The 23678-nt window shown below is 44.1% G+C and overlaps 1 protein-coding gene across 7 annotated transcripts in view; it reads right to left on the bottom strand.

Moving 5' to 3' along the window:
- Positions 1-23678, bottom strand: part of BRSK2 (BR serine/threonine kinase 2) — a 672447-nt gene that overhangs the window by 16317 nt on the left and 632452 nt on the right. For 6 of the 7 annotated variants that reach the window (XM_085644912.1, XM_085644916.1, XM_085644913.1 and 3 more), the window contains 2 exons: positions 17401-17490; positions 10486-10533 (listed from right to left, as the gene is read on the bottom strand). In XM_085644912.1, coding sequence (XP_085501038.1) covers positions 10486-10533; positions 17401-17490 — 138 coding nt within the window. The remainder of the gene's footprint in view (positions 1-10485; positions 10534-17400; positions 17491-23678) is intronic. The other variant, XM_085644915.1, reaches the window with a different exon arrangement.

The following is a 23678-nucleotide window of genomic DNA, read 5'->3' as shown; positions in this document are numbered from 1 at the left end:
CCTTTATAGTATCTGAATGAAGTGGTCAAGACGTCACAAGGAATTTTCCAAGCAGATTTAAGTTTACGTTAATTTCGCTACATGCGCAAACTGGGTGGAGCAGGATCTCCCCCACCCCTTCGAGGAGATGGCATAGAAATGCAGTACAAGTTATAACCCAACCGCGCGGACGTTCTGTCATGTACAGTTGTTCATTACTAGAATGGCCCAATACACATAATAAAAGAATACGAGAATGGCTGCATGTAATTCATGAAGTTGCATTTCATATAGGAAGTCTTTTTCAGGGGCATCACATCAAGGGCATTCCCCTCCTGTCAGACATTTTGAGAAATCCTTGGTACCCATCAGACGCAGAGCTGAATTAGTGCATCCCCGGAAGTGCAGTGAATCCCCCGATGGAGGGTATTTAATGTTGGCTGTAAGACACTCACAATAAGATATGACGCTCAAGATGAGACATAGAAGATGTATCAAATAATGAAATGCCCTGACGAAGTAAGTTAGGAAAATGGGGGGGCAACACAGACCACACCTACCATAGCATGGACGCTTTTAAGCTAATCTAAGTCGTCATATGGATAATATTGCAGTGTGACAACAGGATCCACCCCCTCGGGGCCACCATATTGCAAAGAAAGACTGCACAACAAGTGGATCAAAAGATTTTATTTATTTATTTACCTATGTACACGAGTGTGACACAAGCCTTCATTCACGTGTTATGTAACCAAACATATTGCGCAGTCACCACCACTATTTTGGGTAAGGCTTGCGAGTGAGCCACTGCATGATTCAGTATGCAGTTGTATAATATTAATGTTTGCTAGAGGTTCCAACATCTGTGGGACATAATGCATGCCCTTTTTGTTCCCAGCCTGGGCTTATGCTATTGTTCCCTGTGTTTCAGTTGTAAGAATCCTACCAACATAACTGCAAGTGTCTCTCTTCTTATATTTCATTCTTTATTCAACAGAAACAGTCACAGGAAGTGATTCATTGTGTGTAAGTTTGAAAAACAAGTTTGCAGGGCATGTCTTAGGGTGGATTCGCATCACAGGTTTTGGTCCTCCCAAAAGCCATATTGACCCTTAAGGGCCCTCAGTGGTAAAAGGCTGAAACATGTTCACCAGATGAAAAAGGGATGCACAGCACCATTGGAGTCTTGAAGGCACCCTACGTGGGGGCATATTAACAAGGCGGCGCTATAAAATTATCGCTGCTTTTGCGGCCGTTTTCAGCCAAAACGTGGTGATAATTTTATCGCCTTATCAGCAAAGTCACGCTATCGCGTGTTTTGCTGACTTAGCGCCCGTTTCCAGCACGCCTAACTGCATCGCTAATGAGATGCAAAGTAAGCGTGGCTGTGAAACCAACCAGGGAATATTAACAAGGAAGGGTAGCGATTATTTAAATCACGTTAAGTATGCCTTAATGCAGGAATTTAACGTCTGTTAAATTCCTGACTAACTCATACTTAACATGGGGGGTGGATTCTGTGGCTAAGACCACAGGCCCTATCACCTAGGATATCGCTATTTTCCACCATGGAAAACAGCGATATCCACACCATCTCTGGAATTTTTATCGCCTCGGCGATGTGCGTTGTTGATAACGCGCTAACCGGGCGATAAATTCCAGAGATAGCCGGCGATAAATATGCAAGCGCGCTTTGCGATATTTATCGCCGGCCCTTGTTAATATGCCCCACTGTTTTTAAACTTGCCCAAGACTACCATTAAAAAGTGGTTGAACTGGTGGATGGCCTTGAGTCAACTTTATATCACTTGCACTTTTCCCACAATGTTAAAAAAAATCCCAGATCCACAGTAAATCTGGCATCAAAGCACACCTGGGAGGCATTCTGCACCCAGGGTGGGAACCCAATGATGGAGCTTGTCACCAACTATGTTGGTGAGTGAGGGTTCTTTAAAATAAAAAACTAGGATTCCTTTGTTTTCTTCCCAATATGGAGCAAGAGACTTTCACTGAAATTGTTAAGTTGCCAGCGACTTTATTCCTGGTGTTTTGAATTTATAGCAGTGTAGGGAAGACTCTCTCTCTTGCCTGTTTGTCTTGATATTTAAATATTCCTGATATGTGAATCTTTTTTGGTAACTATGCCTATTTGTGTAATGGTGTCTGCCCCCATGGGCTGGTTGCCTGCGGTAAGCCTCACTAGTTGCTCTGAACAGTTTACTGTCATTACAAGCACTTTTCCAGGTCTGCAGTGCCGGAGGCGGCTTTGTGACTGTGTATGCAGCTCAAACTGTCCATACCACCTCGACGTTAGTGGAGCACCTATATGCTCTGACCTCTACACTCGCTCACTGACCTCAAGTACAGAGCTACCTGATTAGCCCTCACAGACCCCTGAAGGACAGGGCACTTGGCACATCTCATCAGGCCACAGCCACATGACGCACCACCATGTTTAATACATGATCACAATAGTAATTTACACCCTGAACTTCAGCCAACTAACACTGAAGTACATGACATCAAAAACTGCATTTTAATGTTTAGGGGCATATTTATAAAGGTTTTGCGTTGCAAGGGGGACGCAAATCCTAAGTTGAATTTATCAAGTCATGCAAGGCCATCTTGCGTGGCCCAGCATGGCTGGATAAATCCAGAGTAATGCAACTCAGCACAAATCGTTGCGTTATGTTACTCTGCCCTGGGAAGGCGTTCCATGGGCGTGGATGTTCCCACGCAACCACCCATGGATGTTGGCACAGTCCCAGATTTACCAGCACTGGTAAACCTGGGAATGTGCCAAAAAGTTATGCCTACCCAAGGGAGGTGTAACGAGGAGAAATATCCTTATTCCTCCTTGTTACTCCCTCTTTCTATGTGTGCTGCATTAGGCAGCTCAGGATTGTTTTTCTGAAGGAAGGTGTCCCTTGCTGCACAAAAACAATCCTGCTTACATTGCAGGCAGCCTTGGACCATGGTGCAAGGGTACCTGCGTTGGCGCTAAGCAGCCAAACTGGCACCAGCACATGGAAAACACAGGAATGCGTTGTATTGTATTAAATGCAGAGCATCTCTCCCCTTTACCTTTCATGCAAAGCAGCAAGTCACTTTGTTGTGCTGCACTGCATCAATGGGAAAGGGCAGGAACGCAACGTATTTAAGGCATACGGCACATGTCTGACTTTTCCCCCTGCTCTGGCTTACATTTGGCAGTCTAGCGCCAATACAGGCACCCTTGCACCACGATGCAAGTGTGCCTGCATTGCATGCAGAATTGTTTTTGTGCAGGAAGGGACACCTTCCTGAACAAAAATAATAATGAGAGGCATATTCCTCTTTCTAGTGTGCTGCAGAATGCAGCACTCATAGAAAGAGGACGTAGAAAGATATTTCTCCTCTTTATTCCTCTCCTGGGGAGGAGTGTCTTTTTGGAGCATTCTCAGGTTTACAATGTTTTGTAAATCTGGGAATGTATAAAAAACCATGAGAGTTGGGTGGGTGCACCCATGCAACGCCTTCCCAGGGCAGAGTAACGCAATGCATCGATTTCGCTGCCTTATGTTACTCTAGATTTTCGGAGCCACTCAAAGTGCCTTTACGTGGCTTAAAAAATCTGACTTGAGGTTTGCATCGCAAAAACCAGGTCATAAATATTGCTCTGAGTGTTTAAAGCACGACGCACTTTGCTTTCTAATAGTCTCTTCATTGAAGGGTATATTTAGTGAGCAAGGGCCTCAGGCCGGAAATGGTGCTGCTTGTCTGCTGATGATAAATGAAAAACAACACCGGCAAGTAGATGCCACCCGCTGCAAAGGGGAAACCACCACCTACAAGTGAAAATCTCTCTACCAGGCTATCGTGGGTAACAATTGCTTATATAACTCTGTCACAGGCAGAAAGACAATTAAAAACGGTAGCATTGACCACTGTGCAAGGTCGTTAAACTGAGGTGATGAAGGAGAGGTTTTCACGTCATAGAAAGTTCCTGTCGCTGACGCCTCAAAAAAATGCAGTTTTAATCCTGGGCTACAGTATTTTTAACAGTGGGTAAAACTGACCTGTCAATGATGAAAAAACGAATTTTAGCAGCTAGAAATGTTGAATCCTATGTTTTGACCAGAAAGGGTAGTCACATTTTCCTCTCATTACACTTTGAAATTTGTAAGTGTGAATATGACTGAGGGGCTTCAATGGTAAACCTCTGAGCCCTGTACTGAGGTGGCTGAGGATGAAGACATAGTTTCATCTGTTTTCATAAAGAACATTGAATTCCACACAGAGGCAGAGAATTTCACTCTGTGGGGTCCAGCAATTAAAGGATTTGCCCTACAGGGAGATTATTAAATGGGATTTTCAGTAGCAGCAATGTAGATGATTGCAAGGACCTCAAAGGGGTATGCTGCACTCATTTGTATTGTAGGAAAATGGGTCTTATTTCACAGTAAGGGTTATTTGGTGATATGAGAGCATTCTGAACCTGATTCGACCGAACAGAGGCAGTCAATGGGAGGAGCTGTTCATCGATGAGACTGGTTTTCTTTTTTTCAGCTACACCAGGAGCTAAGTGGCTGCACTGTAAAGTCTTTGTAGATCTTTTCGTAAGTAAGGTTCCTGGATTAGATCAAACTAGCTGCTTTTGGTAAAGTTGTGAGGGAACACGGTACTGATCCTTTCATTCTATGCTGCCAGAGAATGCTTTATGCATGGACCATAACTGAAGCAATGCAGATTTCAACACAGCTGCCATCTTGAGTTGTCTTGATAAAAAAGAAATCCTAGATAACAAAATGGTAAAGCAGGCTTTGGACACTGACATAGGTTATTAAGTGCCAATGGGGAGGCTGGCAACCAGCCACCAACATATTGGTCCTTGTGCGGTTAAGCTTCAGGTGGGGCTCCAACTGGTGAATGGCCGAACTTGCACTTACACCTGCACCCAGCAGCCATGACAGGAAAATCGATAGAATCATCAAGAGCAAACTGGACATGACCGCACAAGTAAACTCTGTCACTGCATCCTGCTTCCACACCCTGAAGATGCTGAGGAAGATCTTCAAATGGCTCCCAAGCAACACTATAAAAACGGTCACTCCCTCGTCGCCAGCAAGTTGTAGTACGGAAACATACTCTATGCCTGGATCACCAAGCAACTCACTAGAAGACTGCAAACCATTCAGAACTCAGCAGCCAGATTCATTCTCAACCTCCCACACATAACTCACATCACACCACGCCTCGGGAGTTCCACTGGCTCTCGATACACAAATGTGCTAATTTCAAACTCCTCACACACAGACATTCGAGGTCCTACACAACTTATCCTCTCCCTACCTGAACAGTCGCATCTCCTTCCATCAACCACCAAGACACCTCTGGTCCAGACTCCAACTTGCACACATTCCATGCAAACACAGAACCAGATCAGGAGGACAGGTGTTCTCTTACATTGCTCCTGAAGCGTGACGCAGCCTCCTACTCCACACCGGAGCCGCCTCCTGTTTTCATGAGCTATGCAAGAAGCTGAAGAGCTGGCTTTTCAATTAACAAGCCATGCACAGGTAGGGCTAGGCACACACCCCTTGCCAGTACCCTTGTGCGGGACAGTGCGCTCTACAAATACACATAACATAACTTCATAACATAACAATGTTTAGCATTTAGATTTTGCTGGGTTGCATGCAGGCAGCTGCCCGTCCTGGGTGCATTGTCATAAACTGAGTTGCTGAAACCACTGATAGTTGTGTGCCCAATCAACAAATGTTTCTATCAAGGCAAACAGGAAGCATGTGTGTTACTGGAAAACAAAGGTGAAAGGTTGTGCTCGTAGGAATCACGGATTCTATCTGCACATATTCAAGTTTGATCTGAAAGGAGGCGGAGGGAGCTGTCAGAGAAGACCTGCACATCAGTAAGGTGCAAACACGTTTACTTGCCCTCTAATTTGCTTATGGTGTTTGTAGATAATCGTTTCAGTAGCTTCTATAAGTAAGAATCATCTGCTCATTGTCAAATACACAAGAAGAAATGGACTACAATTTTGTACATGCAACTATTTCTTTCACAATGGCTCCACCTTGTGTCCAAGTTCCAGTAGAGCGATAACGAAAACATGTTTCTGTGGAGGCGAGATGGCTGCCTTTTGGTAATGCGCCTAACAAAAGAAGAGGGGAAATCAGAGATAAAGATTTGGAACAGGGAGCATAGGGCTTTTGGAACAGGGAGCATAGGGCTGCCTCTTGTTATGCTTCGCAGACACTGGAAAGTGTATAAGTGGTTATACGAGTCATAAAATGCTAATAATTTATGTTCCAACGGAGTAGACAAATACCAAATATCATTTTGGGTACTGTCTGTCTATAGTCGCTTTATGGGTGCAAAGATGTTGATCGCCTTGGGTTTTGTTATTGCACAGGTTTGAAGGTTATTATGAAAATTACAATGTTTATTGCATTCTGACTTACATACATTTAGCTTTAGCTCTGTGTATTTCACCCGAACTGGGTGTGAACTTCACAATCCCTAAATTATTACTATTATTTTATAATTATTTCAGGTATTTTATATAGTGAAGTCCTTGGCTGGAGAATAAGAAGATGAAAAAAAAATCACGCACATTTTTTCACTGCTGCAGAAGTATAAAACATACGAGCCAAAATTGCAAAGGTTTTTAGGTCTTGCCTACCAGGCAGCTTCTTGGACGTCCTCCAGTAGACCATGCCAAAACGTACAGTAGGCTTAGTACCCGGCAACTGCTTACCATTGGTTGATTTTGATTGTCACTCTTATCCTTATTCAATAGCTTGCCTTCCTCTTCTTGTGCTTGTTGCTCCCCTGCAGCATAGCCACTTTACCATCCTTTTGATTCTCTGACTCGTAACCTTCCTCCGCTCACATTTAGGGAACTACTTTTATCTTTTTCCATGAAAGTGTTTGCATTTGTGTTGCTTACCAATGGAAACATCCGCCCCTGTGCATACTCCGCCTTGCTCCCTCGCCTCTCCCAGGTTTGCCATTGCCTCCCTTTCCTCAATCTGGCTTGATTGTTTTAGATTTTTTCTCTCCTAGCTTCCAGCACCTTTGTTGCTACCTCACCCCATCCCACTCCCCGCTGCTCCCCCCATGACTCCTCCATTGCGCTCGCACCCCATGTTCTTTACATTTTTTTGTAAATGTTTTCAATTTTATGTATTTGGTGTGCTCAACAGCTGTCATTTGCTGCCGGCCGGCACTGTGTGTCACAATGCGGTTATGCACAAGTAAAATTGAATGTTTTTATTTATAGATCCGAGTAGCATTCGACATCTTGGATCTGTAAATCAAACAATGACAGCAAATGGTACCTGTGTCATTCAATAGGTGCGTGCATGCCTCATGACAAATGCATGTACATTACATACACCATCATCCATGTGTTTGCCTACGAGATGACATGACCTCCAGTTGTGGCGGCGGAATTGCACTTTTTGAAAAAAACATTTGTAATCGATGCTGCACAGTAGCGGCAAGGTAGCTTTTTTGCTGATGCTCCAAAGCATCACTGAAAAGCATGGTCAAAGCCAATCGGTCAAAACGGTGAAACATATTGGCTTTGCAAATGCAAGTTCTGTGAGTAGTCATGTCTTACCTCGACTTAAGTGAGACTTACTCCTCAATTCCTAGCAGTAAGACATATTTTACTCATGGAAATGTGCTTTGTGAATCAGACCCTCACATTTTAGTGTGTATGAGGTGTAAGCAGGTGAAGGTTTCCTTAACAATATGTCTCAGACCAGATTGCAGTGTTTTCATTAATGTTCTTTTGCATTCTGCACCTGATGATCCTTGTATTTCAATATTTTTGTGGTTTTGTTAGAAGGATTGAAATATATTCGGACATGGCTGCAGAATTAATAAATATTTTACTTCAATTCAGGCGTATGTTAACTATCTTAAACATTCTTTGTGCTTTTCTTCCAGAAGATTAAGGTTAAGGACATGCCAATTCTGGCTGTTAGCACTTTCATATGAAAGGGGACAGCTAAGCCTCATGCCAACAGGCGGAGGTCGCGTCACATGGGAATCTATGATAGATATCAACGGCGGAGAACTGTAGTTATAGGTAAGTAATATCTCCTCCACCATTGGATCACAGTTTCACCTAAATGAATTACAACTCCCAGCTGGAAAAGACAACATTGAGGAAGGTGCTAACGAGCCTCCACAGCTCCCCTATTGCTACCGATCTCGCTTGGAGCTCCGGGCGGACGTGTTGTGGGTATGTATGATAGCACTGCCATATTGCAGCTGCATAGAAAACTCACACTCGCCCTGGTTACCTTAGTTTTAGTGCTCCTAGAGCATCGCAACCAGGTTTTCCAGATGTGCAGTGATGGAAGGTGATCCAGGCTGTAACCCAGTGGGCAAGCCCTGTTTTGATAAGGATTGGCTTTTGCTTTACCAAATGAAACAGATAACTGGTCTTGTAAAATGTTTTGCCCGGTTGAACTAGAATCTAGAACACCTCTCAAAGCCTAAAGTTTGTAAACATTTCTCTCCGGCGGGTCCCTGGCGTAGAAAAACAGGTGGGGAATCCGACTTGCTGGTACAAGTCAAAGTCAATGGGTACTGTTGGGATGAAGCGTGGGATCATTTTAAGAGCAAACCTTTCTTTGAGAATATTCAGATATGGGGGCATATTATCAAGAAACAGAGTTAAACTTATCGCCGCTTTAGCGGCAGAAAACTGCCGCTAAAGCGGTGATAATGGGCTTGATAATATGAATTCCCATAGAAGCCCATGTTTTGGTGACAATATGAGCTTCTATTGGAATTCTCAAGTGCATATTATCAAGCCCATTATCGGCGCTTTAGCGGCAGTTTTCTGCCGCTAAAGCGGCGATAATTTTAACTCCATGGTTGATAATATGCCCCATGGTTCTTTGATACCAAAAGCTAATGTCTCACAGATCCTTCTCTCTCATTGTATTGCCAGTGGGAAGGGGATCTTCTGTTTCAATTACTTACACACACACACACCCTGTGAACCACTTTAAGTGGAGGTCCCATGAGTTCTTCTTACAGCTGTTTGGATCTCATGTGGGTTGAGGTCGGCCACATGTAGAAAATTATGATCTATAAAGGACTCCAACACTTTGATCTTGCCTAGATGCAAAATCTTTTTCACTTATGTGTTTAATGCTGCCCTGGCACTCTCAAGATGTGTCTTAGTACTAGTACCATTTCAGACATTGTGTAAACAGAAAAATGAGATTGCTTAAGAAGAACATTCCCGTGGGTCCAACACCCATAGGCAGCTGCGGAGAGAAGCCTTTGAGCCTCTGTTGATTTCCCCTCTCAATTGATGTGTGTTAGAAAATATAGGCTATAGTTGCCACCTAGAGGAACGGAGGTTGCAGCTTCACCACCGCATTGGTTCTCTGCCCAGTCGCAAAAAAAAAAAAGTATAGCTTCATATAGAATTTTTTTTAATTGGTCAATTCTGTTACTACTATTTTAACATTTCTTATGAGGATTCCGAGCTTGACTATGGGAAACGTGACTCTAAGAAAGATCTAATGCTAGAAAATATAAGTTATGATTTTCTATTCCATTAATTGATTTTTTTTATTTATTCCTAAATACCTTTTGAATTGATGTTCGAAATTCCTAGTACCACGGATATATTATTTAACTTCTGACAAAAAAACGTAGTTGCAGAATTACTGAGAGGGTTGTTTGAGCTGTATGGTATCAATGGTAATGATGGTGGAGTTGTTTCAGCCAGAGGTGCTTCCTCAGGCAGCGGATGGACAGCCATGCAGATACTATGCATGCATATTGGTACATTTGTAACCTGTGTTTGCACTTCATCACTCTATTGGAGCTGTAAGAGATGTTCTTTGGAGAACTACAGAAAACAATGAATACTTTGTTGTTGATTTTTCTAACAAGGAAGGCTGGATTTGAACGTTTCGGTTCAGATCTGGTCGAGCCAGCCATCTCTGTAACTGCATGTACCACAACAAAAAAAAAGTGATAAAGATCTTCGAGTGGGTATCCAAGTGTAGGTAAGTTTTGAAAGCCCTCTCTCAGGCAGGCGTGGTGCAGCAGTGTACCCAAATTCTTCCATTGGCCGCCATCTCCCTTCCTTTCACCATTAAACAGTAAAACATAAAAGCAACCCAAAGAGAGAGGTCGGTCAAGATACAAAAAGGTGCGGCAAATGCTACAGGAAAGTGATTTAGCGAGCAGCAGAAAACCAGAGCTGGAAAACAGAGCATAGCAGAGAAAAGAGAATACTCTAAAATAAAGCTAAGAGGACAGAGGAACGGAGACGAGAAGCAGCCAAAGGGCGCACAGCCGGCGCATGTGCGTGCAAGTGGTGATGCACAGCGAGAGCAGGAGGAGTCACGTGTTCAGGGGCAATATGTGAAAGGGAGAGATAGGATAAGACTAGTTTTGAGGGTTTTCAGGAGGGTAGTTAAGAAGTGAGGGACGAGAGAGGCTGTGAAGGAAGTATGTCCTTACCGCATTTTGACAGGCGGGCCGTCATTAGCTCCAAACAGTTAGTGGTGTCTGGATCACAGCGTGGAAGGAAGAAGGAGGGAGGGGGTTAAGAGGTGAGCTGGAGTTTAAACATACACCTGGAGAGCAGATACCTGCTGCTACATGTCATCCACATCCCTTATCCACCCCACTCCCACTCAACGTCTGAGGGTGAAACGTCTACTGGCGACACTAAGAGGAATCAGTCCACTGCTTACAATGTTTCCATTTCCATGGGGATTGCCACTTCCAGCACCTCCGGCCATATTGTTTGGCTAAGAGGCCCAGTGGTGCTGCGTTCCACATTATGCTGCAAGTGAAGGCAGTGTGGCACCTCTGCCCAGGGATTCTGCCTTTCCATAGAACTAGACCTCTTTGTGATAAATCTCAAGGAGCACCCTGTGCCCAGTAAGAGGAAGGCTTTAAGAGCCTCATTTATGAAAGGTGTCGAATCACTGGTTGAAAACAGCGATGCAACACTTTTCATTGCGCTCTCCTCACGACACCATGGGTGCGCCGTATTCACTCTGCGGCGCTCCATGTCGCAAGGATTGAACAGATACATCAGGAATCCTAACGTATCTGTTGGTGCAGTGCCGGAAAACAGATGCAACTCCAGCAATGTGTCATTACACATGGGGCCAGTCCCATGTGAAAGGCCCTGCATCAGTCCTTACACTTGAAGCATGAGTATGGATTTGACGCAGTGAAGTCGTAGAAGTGTCGCAGTTAAATCTCAGAGATTTCATTGTGCCACTTCTACGAGCCTTTTTCACGGGGGAACGCCCACCCTACATACATTATACCTGAAGCAATTGTAATGTAGTGTTTGGGTTTACAAAGTGACACACCTGCCTAGATGTGTCACTTTGTAAATAGGGCCCAGTGTGGCGCATTGATTACGCCACCGCAGTGCCACAATAAAGTGACGCAACAGTGGCGTAACCCCTTCATAAATAAAGGCCTAACTACACTGCATGCACAGTATGTGAAAAGATTCTGGCTTCACTGGCTCAAGTTCACAAATGATTTGTTCGGGCATTTGAGTGACGCAAAGCAATGAAAACAGGTTAGGTGATCTACCACAGTCACAGCTCTAAACTCGGCTGTGTCGCACAATCGTATGCACAAACCTTTGTAAACTTGTACTTCTAAGTGCAATGCTTACCCTGTACAGTGCATTAATGTGCACATATGTAAATTATCTGCTGTCTTCTGTGCATACTGTGTGATCCTTGTACATCTGTGTTAACAGTGAGTGAGTATGCAAGTGCACTATAAATATGTAAACTTTAGGTAGGGTGTACACATGTGTGAATTCTATGTACACTCTATACGCGTGTGTTATGTATAGCAATGATATGTGCATTGTGACCTTGCCCACTATGGGACCAACTGAGTTTGGCGGTTCAGTCAGTCACAAAGGTGATGGATACCCTGTCTACCTTATTACAAGTGCATTATATCCTAAGAAGACAGGCACTGGATATATGTCACATTTATGATGGAGTACCTGTCTGCAAATCTCTAATTCAGGCTGTATTTTTTTTAAAGGGATACACTTGCTTTCTGCCTGATCCCTGGGTCTTGTTGTCCATGTGTACTCTCGACTTTTGACATCAGCCAATGAGTAAGTTGTCAATACGCCTTGCTCATGTGTGTGTTTCTGCTTCAAGGACAAAACTTGAAAAAATGCAGCTACTGCCATATTATGAGTTCAGCCATCTTTGCAGAACGACCTAGAATGTTCTCCACATGTAGTTCATGTACATGGGTATGTTATATGCCATGTTATATGCCAATGTAACGTTGTCTGCTAAGTCTGTTTTGACACTGTGTAACTTTTAAGTGCACACATGAGCATCACCAACGTTTTCTCCAGTGTCACAACATGTCTCTGTGCTGTAAGCCAGCAGCTCACACACAACAAAAGCCCACTGACCCCACTAACATCTTACACCTCCTTTCTAGGCTCACCATGCTATGTAAAATACCACACAAAGGGGCCTCAAGTAGCCTGCATCTGGAGGGCAGTGCCAGGGGCTCCCGCCTCATGGCCACCCACGACGTGCACTGATGTCTCTCGAGCACTGAATGCCACCACTCTGCGAGCTGTGACTAGAACCTTGAAGTGGGATTGCTAATATCACTGAAAAGGCAAGAAACTTTAGCAAATGGTTTTTCATCACTTTTAATCCAGAAGGGAGATCTCACACTTATTGGTAACAACTGATCGGGGTGTTGTGGAGTCTCATCTGTAGAATGTCAGACGTTACCAACATTCCTCTTTCTATTCCCACAATGGGTTCCTCATAGCTTTATAAGCCCGAATGTTTCATATTTGTGTGCTGTGTGCACTGTGCTCGTGTGTGAGCTTTGCGGATATATCTGTGCTGTGTCTCCGTGCACTGTGCTCGTGGGTGAGCTCTGTAGATGTATCTGTGCTGCGCCTGCGTGCACTGTGCTCGTGGGTGAGCTTTGTGGATGTATCTGTGCTGTATCTGCGTGCACTGTTTTCGTGGGTGAGCTCTGTAGATGTATCTGTGCTGCGCCTGCGTGCACTGTGCTCGTGGGTGAGCTCTGTAGATGTATCTGTGCTGCGCCTGCGTGCACTGTGCTCGTGTGTGAGCTCTGTAGATGTATCTGTGCTGCGCCTGCGTGCACTGTGCTCGTGAGTGAGCTCTGTAGATGCATCTGTGCTGCGCCTGCGTGCACTGTGCTCGTGTATGAGCTCTGTAGATGCATCTGTGCTGCGCCTGCGTGCACTGTGCTCATGAGTGAGCTCTGTAGATGCATCTGTGCTGCGTCTGCGTGCACTGTGCTCGTGTGTGAGCTCTGTAGATGTATCTGTGTTGCGTCTGCGCGCACTGTGCTCGTGTGTGAGCTCTGTAGATGTGTATCTGTGCTGCGTCTGCATGCACTGTGCTCGTGTGTGAGCTCTGTAGATGTGTATCTGTGCTGCGTCTGCGTGCACTGTGCTCGTGTGTGAGCTCTGTAGATGTATCTGTGCTGCGCCTGCATGCACTGTGCTCGTGGGTGAGCGCTGTAGATGTATCTGTGCTGCGCCTGCGTGCACTGTGCTCGTGGGTGAGCTCTGTAGCTGTATCAGTGCTGCGCCTGCGTGCACTGTGCTCGTGGGTGAGCTCTGTAGATGTATCTGTGGTGCGCCTGCGTGCACTGTGCTCGTGGGTGAGCTCTGTAGATGTATCTGTGCTGCTCCTGCATGCACTGTGCTCGTGTGTGAGCTCTATAGATGTGTATCTGTGCTTCGCCTGCATGCACTGTCCTCGTGTGTGAGCTCTATAGACGTTTCTGTGCTGTGTCTGCGTGCACTGTGCTCATGTGTGAGCTCTGTAGATGTATCTGTGTTGCGTCTGCGTGCACTGTGCTCGTGTGTGAGCTCTGTAGATGTATCTGTGTTGTGTCTGCATGCACTGTGCTCATGGGTGAGCTCTGTATATGTATCTGTGCTGCGTCTGCGTGCATTGTGCTCGTGTGTGAGCTTTGTAGATGTATCTGTGCTGCGCCTGCGTGCACTGTGCTCGTGTGTGAGCTCTGTAGATGTATCTGGGCTGCTCCAGCATGCACTGTGCTCGTGTGTGAGCTCTGTAGATGTGTATCTGTGCTTCGCCTGCATGCACTGTCCTCGTGTGTGAGCTCTATAGACGTTTCTGTGCTGTGTCTGCGTGCACTGTGCTCATGTGTGAGCTCTGTAGATGTATCTGTGTTGCGTCTGCGTGCACTGTGCTCGTGTGTGAGCTCTGTAGATGTATCTGTGTTGTGTCTGCATGCACTGTGCTCATGGGTGAGCTCTGTATATGTATCTGTGCTGCGCCTGCGTGCACTGTGCTCGTGTGTGAGCTCTGTAGATGTATCTGGGCTGCTCCAGCATGCACTGTGCTCGTGTGTGAGCTCTGTAGATGTGTATCTGTGCTGCGCCTGCGTGCACAGTGCTCATGTGTGAGCTCTGTAGACGTATCTGTTCTGTGTCTGCTTGCACTGTGCTCATGGGTGAGCTCTGTAGATGTATCTGTGCTGCGTCTGCATGCACTGTGCTCGTGTGTGTGCTTTGTAGATGTATCTGTGCTGTGTCTGCATGCACTGTGCAAATATGAACTATGGGCTACATGCATTTGTGGATCTACTCTGTCTCATTGCTGGTAGTACTTGGGCATTCCATGTCAGAAGAAAAATGAGAGTCAAGAGAAGAATATGACCTCTCGGATTTACTAGGAAAGCGACAGTAAAATGTGGATTACTTTTCCACACTTGTCAGAGACATAGTTCAATTGGGTAAAGGAGTACTCCGTAATCTGACCAGAAATCCGTTCCCTTCAAATGTGCATGTTAGCATCTGTACCAATGCTGTTGGCATATGTTTGCTGCATACTCAGATATGTGTGCTGTGTGTACATATCTGTGCCTATTGATACTTCATACACTATATTGCTTTACGTCGTGTGCCCATGGTCGGTCAGCTAGCTATACACAGCACGACATATGTGTAGTATAAACACTGTCACGGTGTGCCGCAGTATACTCTATAACCTCTGTTTGCATGATCTGCCTATACCGCCAGAAAGATGTGTGTAGGACCTTTTGGATTTGGGCTACTCGAATGTAGTTTGTTTCAAATCCATCAGTCAATACTGAAATATTGAAATATCACAGCAGTGGGATTGAGCAATGAGCTCTCAATAATTCTGATCTGTATAAACAGACCACTTATCTCTCCACGTGAACAGCTTTGTCTCTAGCCCCTTCAGATATGCCAGTACAAGTAGTATTCTATTTTATGGCATGCACTCATTCCACCAATGAAGGCTTAGCAGCCTGTGACTAGTCAGTGCCCTACAAGAAATATCAGGATATTGGCAGTGCTCCTACTTTGGACATCACTGCAACCCATTGAAGGTCAAAAGGAACCACATCTCACAAGGTCCTTTGCTCTGGTGCCTTCTTCTCAACTGTGGCCACAGCCAGGCTCAGAACTCACTGTGGGCACCCAAACCCAACTGTGTGTGGAGCGGGGGCTGGCTGCAGGCCCAAGCCTATGGATAGGTGTGTGCCCAACTGGCTTCAGGTAGTCTATCCTGCAGATCCCAGTCTGGTTTTCGTTCTTTTTATTGCTATAAGATTCACAGATCCTTTCATAGATTAAGCAGGCTCTTTCACAAGACTCCTGAACCATCCCCAGCCCGTGGACCTATGATGGGCCATTTTTGAGGACCACAATCCTGATTTTGTATTACTGGAACCCTAAAATGGGCAGACATGGCTCCCTGAAGCTTGCTGTCGTTTGTGGTCCCTTGCCCGAGAAGCTTCACCAGGTCTACAGCCCCAAGATAGAATTCGATGATCTTGGGGGCTGCAAACCCAGCTGCAAAGTTTTAATCTCTTTTTTTAATCCTTGGGGGTATTCCTATGGGGCCTACCTCATTGGCTGGGGAAGGCATGGGGTACTCAATGTAACCCTATTGGGCCCTTTCTTTCTTTATATCATGATATGGAGGCTCAGTATTGGTGGCTGCAATTTTTTCCTCGAAATTGTTGCCAATCAGATGGTTTGGATTCGCAGATTAGGATATGGGTTTGTAGACCTGAAATGGACGGCAAGAGAAAACAAATCTCTTGTCCAATCAAATTTTAATATTTTTAAATGTTGGGTCCATGGAGGTCCGCAAACTGGGTTTATGGAACTCTGCAAACTAACGGTCCAGGTATGGCTAAATTGTAAATGTTATTTTCATGTCAGGCCTGGTGTAAATCCGTTCAGCTATTTTCCTGTATCAAGAAGAAAATGATTCTATGAGAATTAAATTGGAAATGGAAAGGGTACCCTCCTCTCCCCCCCCCTGCGCCCCCCTCACCACCTTCGTGTAATAGAGTCACATGAAACACCATAAAAAACCCAAACTAGATCAACTTTTTTTTTTTTAGAATGGTTCATGCAGATATGTTGATCACTCGGTGTTAATGCAGTCTGTACTTTCTGGCTGCTACCTAGAAAGCCTCAGACAAAATGTCAGATTCCTTTGAACTACCACTTGGTGTCACTGCTGTACCACTGCATTGCTGCTCCAGCTCTAAGACATGGCATGATGGAGGCTGCTCTATGACTCACTCCATTCCATGCCATGTCCAGCAGATGCAGGCTTCCACATTAGGCCCTTTGTGTGGATAGGAATGGCTCCTGCTACCAACCCATGGCCCTCTGTACCTTAAGCACTTTATTTATTTGTCTGTTTGAGCTGAGTTTATGAGCTGGCACAGCATGCCCTTTAAAGTTTGAATATGCCAGCACAGTATACACTATACAAACAAATACAACATGTGTGGAAATGAGAAGAGGATGGCATGCTATCTTGGGTGGGGGCCAGTGTGCAGTGCCATTCAGGTGATTTACACAAAAGACCACATGGGGCACAGGTGGATGCAGGCCACTCTGTGAAGGGCCTCATTCGAACGTGGTAGGCTTTGACAGACAGTGACGACGGAAACCTCCATTTTTAACCAGGCCAGCCTGTAAGGCAAAAGCACATTTCCAGATGGAAAATGCCCCTGAAAGGCCTATCACATTACGGTGTCTGCTGCAAAAGTGGCCAGTCGGGAAACCTGAAAATGTCCAAATAGATCAAATGACCTCTGTTCATTTTGGATGTACACATCCAGTGGTATTACTTCTGAGAAGGCAAGTGGTGGTTGCTACCAACTAAACAGAACACAGCAAGAGTGGGCACTGGGCACCACCCTCTGACAACCAAACCATGCAGATGCACCCCACCACTTCCATCGCAACCATCAAGAGGTTAGGACATCGAGGATGGAGGCCATCATGCCCCTCCAAGCTAGATGCCTGCAGACACCATCAGGACCCTGAGGGTCCATCAGTCTCACCTGATAGCTGCTGCACGCAAGGCTGCTCATCTGTGCTTAATAATTCTGCCTGGATAGTTTCAACCACACGCTTAAAGCGCCGGCTTGGACCTGTGTGTCAGGGAAAAAATAGTAGTAATAAATTAGTAACAACAACAAAAATGATAGGAATTATAACAAGAACAGTAACAAAAATAATATTAATACTAACGGGGGGAGACGGTCAGTAGAGTTAGTGAATTGTACATTTAAGCATGCTCCTAGGAGTAACAGTATGGAAGCAAGCCATTGGGACATCTGGGACATCTGGCTGCTGTTGCCCTCCTGCTTGAGGCTAGGCTGTGTCTTTGTGCCATGGTTGCTCTGCATCTGCCCATGTGTGGCTGGTCTGTATATGTGTGATCACTGATTCTTTATCCTTGTTAGACTGTGGATCTCAGTGTTGTGACAGGACGTGTGTGGATGTTTTGTGAAGACTCTGAATCAGAATTAAAGTTTGGCAGGTGGAGGACAGTATGTGATGGGGGTGGAGGACATTATGTCTGCCACCCTGATGGACTACCGTCCCCCAAATTTACAGATCTCCGCTAGCCCAGTGGTGACCTTTGGACCACGACAGGAACCCTCAACATGGCAGTTTCTGCCAAGGTACAAAAAGTATGGTGGATGGGCGCCATCAGTTCTGACAGCCATTCACCAAAGTTTAACAAGGCTTTTGTTTTTCAAAAAGAAACTCCCAAAGTGGAAGTTTCTTATTGAAAAATAAACAAATATTCCCAACACCCAGGAAGTTTTTTTCACAGGGTGTGGGGGGTCATTATTTTGTTTTCAGTTGCTCACTGCCAGGTTTTACCAGAGGGACTGAAAAAATGGATATTACACCATTCACCCTACATAGAACAGGCAGTGTAATGCCTTCCCTCCAATGCCCCCTACTCTGTTGGGACTTCAGATGAAGCATTCCATCAGCAGAGCTAACGGGGGCTTCACCGACTTAAAGTTGATGGCCCACCTGACTATAAATGAGGAAGGCAGACTGAGGGTTTGGCAGACAAGATACCACATCACATACCCTAGGTCCACCCGGTCTATCAAACTCAAAATCTGGCCTTGTGCTTTGTTGTGTGTGTAGCTGTTCGGTGCCAGCCTGTATGTTTCATTAGCAGGGCTGCTGTGTGCTGGCCTACATCCTATCTAATTCCTGATACTCTGTCACTGGCTTTGGGCCTGCCCTTCTGTGTGTGGCTACCCTAAAGACACCAGTGTTTGCCTGCACCTGCCTGTGTGTGTCTGCCTTTGCTCCTTCCTATATGTTTTAAGTGTATTATGTTGAGCGGTACATGTACACAGAACAGAATCAAATGATTAGGCCATTAAAAGGGATGATGAGTATTTTCAGACATCAGCTGATGTTTAAAATTTGGAAGCACAGTATAATGATTGGAAATTAGGCAGTGTCCAGCAGTGAATAACATACTCCCAAATTAACATATGAGATATCAAAAGTTTCAAATGATATATTAAAGAAGCATATTATAACAAGCAGAGGCAAAGAAAATAGGTCTTGTCTGTGAAATCCATTGGTTTTGCCAATGATTCTAGATGGTTACTGTGAATGTGTGCATATCCGTGACGGCCATCTTTCAGCAGGTTTTGTAGAAATAGAATGCATTCCCAGATGGCTGCTGCAGGTGTGCATGCATCTATTTCGAATGCATTTTTTTACTTTATTTTTACAAATCCCGTTCAAAGATGGCCGATGTGGATGGACACATATCCACAGCGGTCATCTTCAAATGAGATATTTAAAAATAGAAACAAGCCGTTTAAAAATTCCAGCAATGTGAATATACATGGGCGCATGCGGGCAACCATCTTAAAATAGCTAAAACGCCATTTTAAGATAGTCATCCACCAACTGTGCTGCAAGCTGTAAAAAATCAGAAACGATCTGGAGGGGCAAAAGGACACTAGTTGGGCGGTATGTAAAGGGATTGGGGTAAAAAACAAAGGTGGGGAACGGGGCTAAAACACAGAAGTTAGGGGGAGAAGAGAGAGTCGAGAGACAAACTAGTCCCTCTCTTATACTTTAACCCCTTGCATGCCCGCCCCTTTCCCCGCCCAGTGCCGCACTTTGCATTAGCGGGCGGAGTTCATGACGAGCTGGACTCGTCATGGGCACAGCGCCACCGCAGCCCATGACGAGTCCAGCTCGTCATGGGCACTGAAGGGGTTAATGGAAGGTCTGTTGTCAGCAGTGGAAGAATACATCACTCAACCAGAACACTGTGATACCGCGATGCTCCGGGGAGTGATGCATGCAGAATAGGGATACAGACTATCAGAGACGTGAGATAGATGAGATGGACCATCGGGGCATCAGGCCGGTTAATCAGGGCAGTGAGATAGTCAACAACAGCCTTGCAATCATAAGCAAGGGGCTGAATCAAACCTCTTTCAATGCATATGTAATGTGTTGGAAACAAAATGCCGCCAACAGACCGCTAAGGTTGTCTGTGGCCTAAAGGTAAAAATATTTTTGGGTGAAAAAATGGATAAGGTAACTTTGAGTTGAAATGAGAGCACTTCAATAATATGAATAGATTTAGTGGGTGAAAAAAACAACCAATCTATTTATCAAAGAGAAAAATGTATTCCACTGATGTTAGGCATGTAAGATGCGTGCAACAGTAGCGTGCACAAATGTTTCATCATCTCCATGTTCATAATTTATGAAACACTTAATGTCTGCAGGGTCCGCTTGTCCTTTGTCTTTGGAGTTTTATTCTTTCTTCCTTTGTCGATGCCAGTTTTGAGGAATGATCCAGGGGTAACCACATGAATCCAGGTTACTTTACATTTAGTCAACCATATTTCTCATGATAGTGGCATGCTCACCCATCTCCAGATACTATATCGTACAGAAAGCGGAACGCCAATGTCAAACTCCTACGTGAATTGCCATTAGAAAAACAGTTTTACACGGTACCCAAACTGTTATAGGTATATTTAATTCAGAAATGTTCAAATAAACTAGTTAGCTAACAGAGGAGACAAACGGCAGAATTGTGTGTTCATGTTTCTGAAAGGTCAGAAGACATAAAGGCAGACAGCACTAGGCACATGCCCCGTGCAAACTAGGGTGAAGCTTTAAGACTTCCACCTGAAATTCAAATATGGTTTCCATGGGACATAAAAGTGCTGAGATGTATTCAGAAATAAACTTGAGCAACAAAGTGAGGCACAGCACAATAATATTTTACCTAAAGATCTTTAAAAGGTAAAGAAAACTATTTACCTGGTAGAATACTGATAAGGAAATCCTTATTCCGCGATGCTAATTAATTAGAAGCAGATTGGGAAAATCTAGTCTCTTGGAGTCAGGCTAAAGTAAATTCCCGAGAAAAAATGTATCATTTGAATATATAATGCATTCTCAAAATAAAAATACTTCTTCAAATTTTTGGGTGAGTTGCTGTTTTATTCTACTTGTATTCTTTTTCATCTTAGGGCTTGATGACGAGTCTGGCTTGGGGAAATGTAGTCAGCATTAGCACACATCACTGTAAATGTTCTCAGCAGCTACACGCACCCCTGGAGAGCCGTGAACTGGACCGCCAGCACCTTATATATTAAGAATGTTAAGATTGTGTGTTCATGGGACAGTACGGGGCACTGTCCTTCTCGAAAGGCTCTCAGTCTTGGTTGTATATTTAATGCAATTATTAAAAACATTATTTAAAGTTTCTCAGATGTTATCCGATAAAGTGCATCTAATTTTTATGTCTTCTCGATTAGGTATTTATTTAATTGCTCCTTTTTCCATAGGCAAGATGAGATTCACAATGACTAGGGAACAAAGACCAAAATCCTAGTATCATTTAATGAAGACAGCAAAACAAATATCATAATAAAATGAACCTCAAAGAGAAGAGGGGCAATGGCGCTAACACTTGGGAATGCCTAAAAGGCACTAATCAAGACTATGCAAAAGCTAAGATTTTGTTAAAGGATTCTCTTGTTAAAACTGTGAAAATTAGTAAGTGGCAGAATTAACTTTTTCTCAATATTGAAAGTTCAAGCCTAAGAAGAGAATCAAGTATAATACTATTTTTACAAAAAATAATCATGGGGGAATCAACTCACGCCATTTGATTATAAATTTAAGACCTGATAGGAAAAGCAATAAAACGCATTAGATACAATTATATGAAAACCATCATTGCTTGATGGTGGTCTAGGGCATGCCACCAATGGCTATTTTATCAAAATAATAAAAAAACAAGTATTTCCAAAGCCAATGAAAAGTTCATTTTAAATTGCTGCGTGCTGTATTACTTGCTTTGCAAATGCTTGTTTGAATTATTAGCAAACAAATTTAAAAACAAATGGGTGTCATGATGCCTGCCTAAGTCATGGCTTCACGATGCATGAGCATGCCATGGCTGAGGTCACTGAAAACATTTTCTTTTTAAACTGACCATTCAAAGGCACATCGGTAAAGTGTATATGGGTGGCGATGTCACAATGCCATATTAAAATGATTGTTTTGTAAGAAAAGTAATGCCAAAAAGGCAGCCAAAGCTTGTGTAGGAGTCATGATAAGACACACAAAAGTAGATGGAAGGAATTCTTGCAATAAGTCTAACCACTGGCAATCGCTTGGGGTGGCATCCCACCCATCTTTCATAGCTCACTGTGCCATCTCAGTTTGAGCCCGGCCATATGTGCACCAGTCTTGGCCCTGTTCCAATAGGAAAAGTCCAGCCTGAACTGCTAGGCCAGGTCCTCCCTGTGCCGAAATACAAGCAACCCAAGACCAGTTACACCCTGATTGGGGATTATAAGTCGGGTGTAGGTTGGTTCCAGCGTCACAGTGAGCATGGGACCCATGTCCTTTCCACTTAGGGCATTACATCAAACACACAAAAGGTGATGGGAGAAATGCTTGCAATAATTCAAACCATTGGCAATCACTCGGATAGCATTCAAACTCATCATTCTTTTGCTCACAAAAAGAGAGAGGGGGAGTAAAGACAACTCTTTAGAAAACTGAGGAATTTCCATTGAAGTTGAATTCAAAATAGTTTTAGGGATATGAAATGCAGAAATACTGTCCAAATATGTGGAACTACTTTATAAGCTTGCACTGATGGATGCAAGAAGAACTGTGGTCTGATTTGGGGTGGGAGTTGGGGGACAGTACCAGTGCTAGAGGAATGGATATAGATGAGTATTGCATTAACAAAAAGTATGCATATGAGAGCAGAGGCTGCCTGAAGAAATACAGGAAAATATATGGAGCTTGGGAAACATAGTTGGCTGATATGAAATGTAATATCCCAAGATGTAATACAAACTGAAATAAACGAATGTATGACGTTACAATGCATACATTTACAACGCAGGCCTTTACAACGCAGTTTTTACATCGCAACATCCTTAACAACGCATTCTTTTACATTGCATGCCATTACATCGCATTTTCAAAAACTACCTTTACAACGCATTCCATAACAGCGCATTATACCTTTACAACGCATACCATTACAATGCATACCATTACATCGCATTGAAGGTAAGTGTTGGATAGTATAGGGGTAAAAATTACTATTCTAACTCCAGTGAGTGCAACAGTAGGGTAAGTGTTGGATAGTGTAAGGGTACAATGTGTTGTAATGGTATGCATTGTAATGACTTGCGATGTAATGCCTGCGTTGTAGTGACATGCGTTGTAATCACATGCGTTGTAGTGACATGCGATGTAATGGCTCAGTTGTAATGACATGCGATGTAAAGGATGTTGCGATGTAATGACTGCTATGTAAAGGTAGTGCGATGTAATGACTGCGTTGTGAAGGTTGTTTCCCGATCAATGGATATGTCGACAAAAATTAATCTAAACAAATCTAGGGTGATATGTTTAAATGATGGTCTTACACTATATATCACTTTGAACTGCATGTTGCCTTAGGTGGAAAAACGATAATAATATGTATAAAAAATATATAATAAAAAAAGAATGTGTACAGCGACACTGATGGGTAGGAAGGTATGTATGGCTGTGCAAGTATACGGACACGTGCTTGGACCCATAGGGTTAGTGTGGGGTCCACTTTAGGCAGTCTGAAGATTTGCTCATTGGGGGTGTAAATGGCCAGATCTTTAAGTAAAATAAGGGAGCTTCCTGTAACTTGTTGTTACCCGCCATAGATATATTACTGAACGCCACGAGTTGCCCCAGGCCATGTCCCTTGATTTGTAAGTACATTTGATTATACTGGTGGGTTAGTCACCCC

This window comes from Triturus cristatus, chromosome 3_1 (assembly GCF_964204655.1).
Source record: "Triturus cristatus chromosome 3_1, aTriCri1.1, whole genome shotgun sequence".
In the NCBI taxonomy this organism is placed as follows: Eukaryota; Metazoa; Chordata; class Amphibia; order Caudata; family Salamandridae; genus Triturus; species Triturus cristatus.
This window is presented reverse-complemented; position numbering and strand designations above follow the sequence as displayed.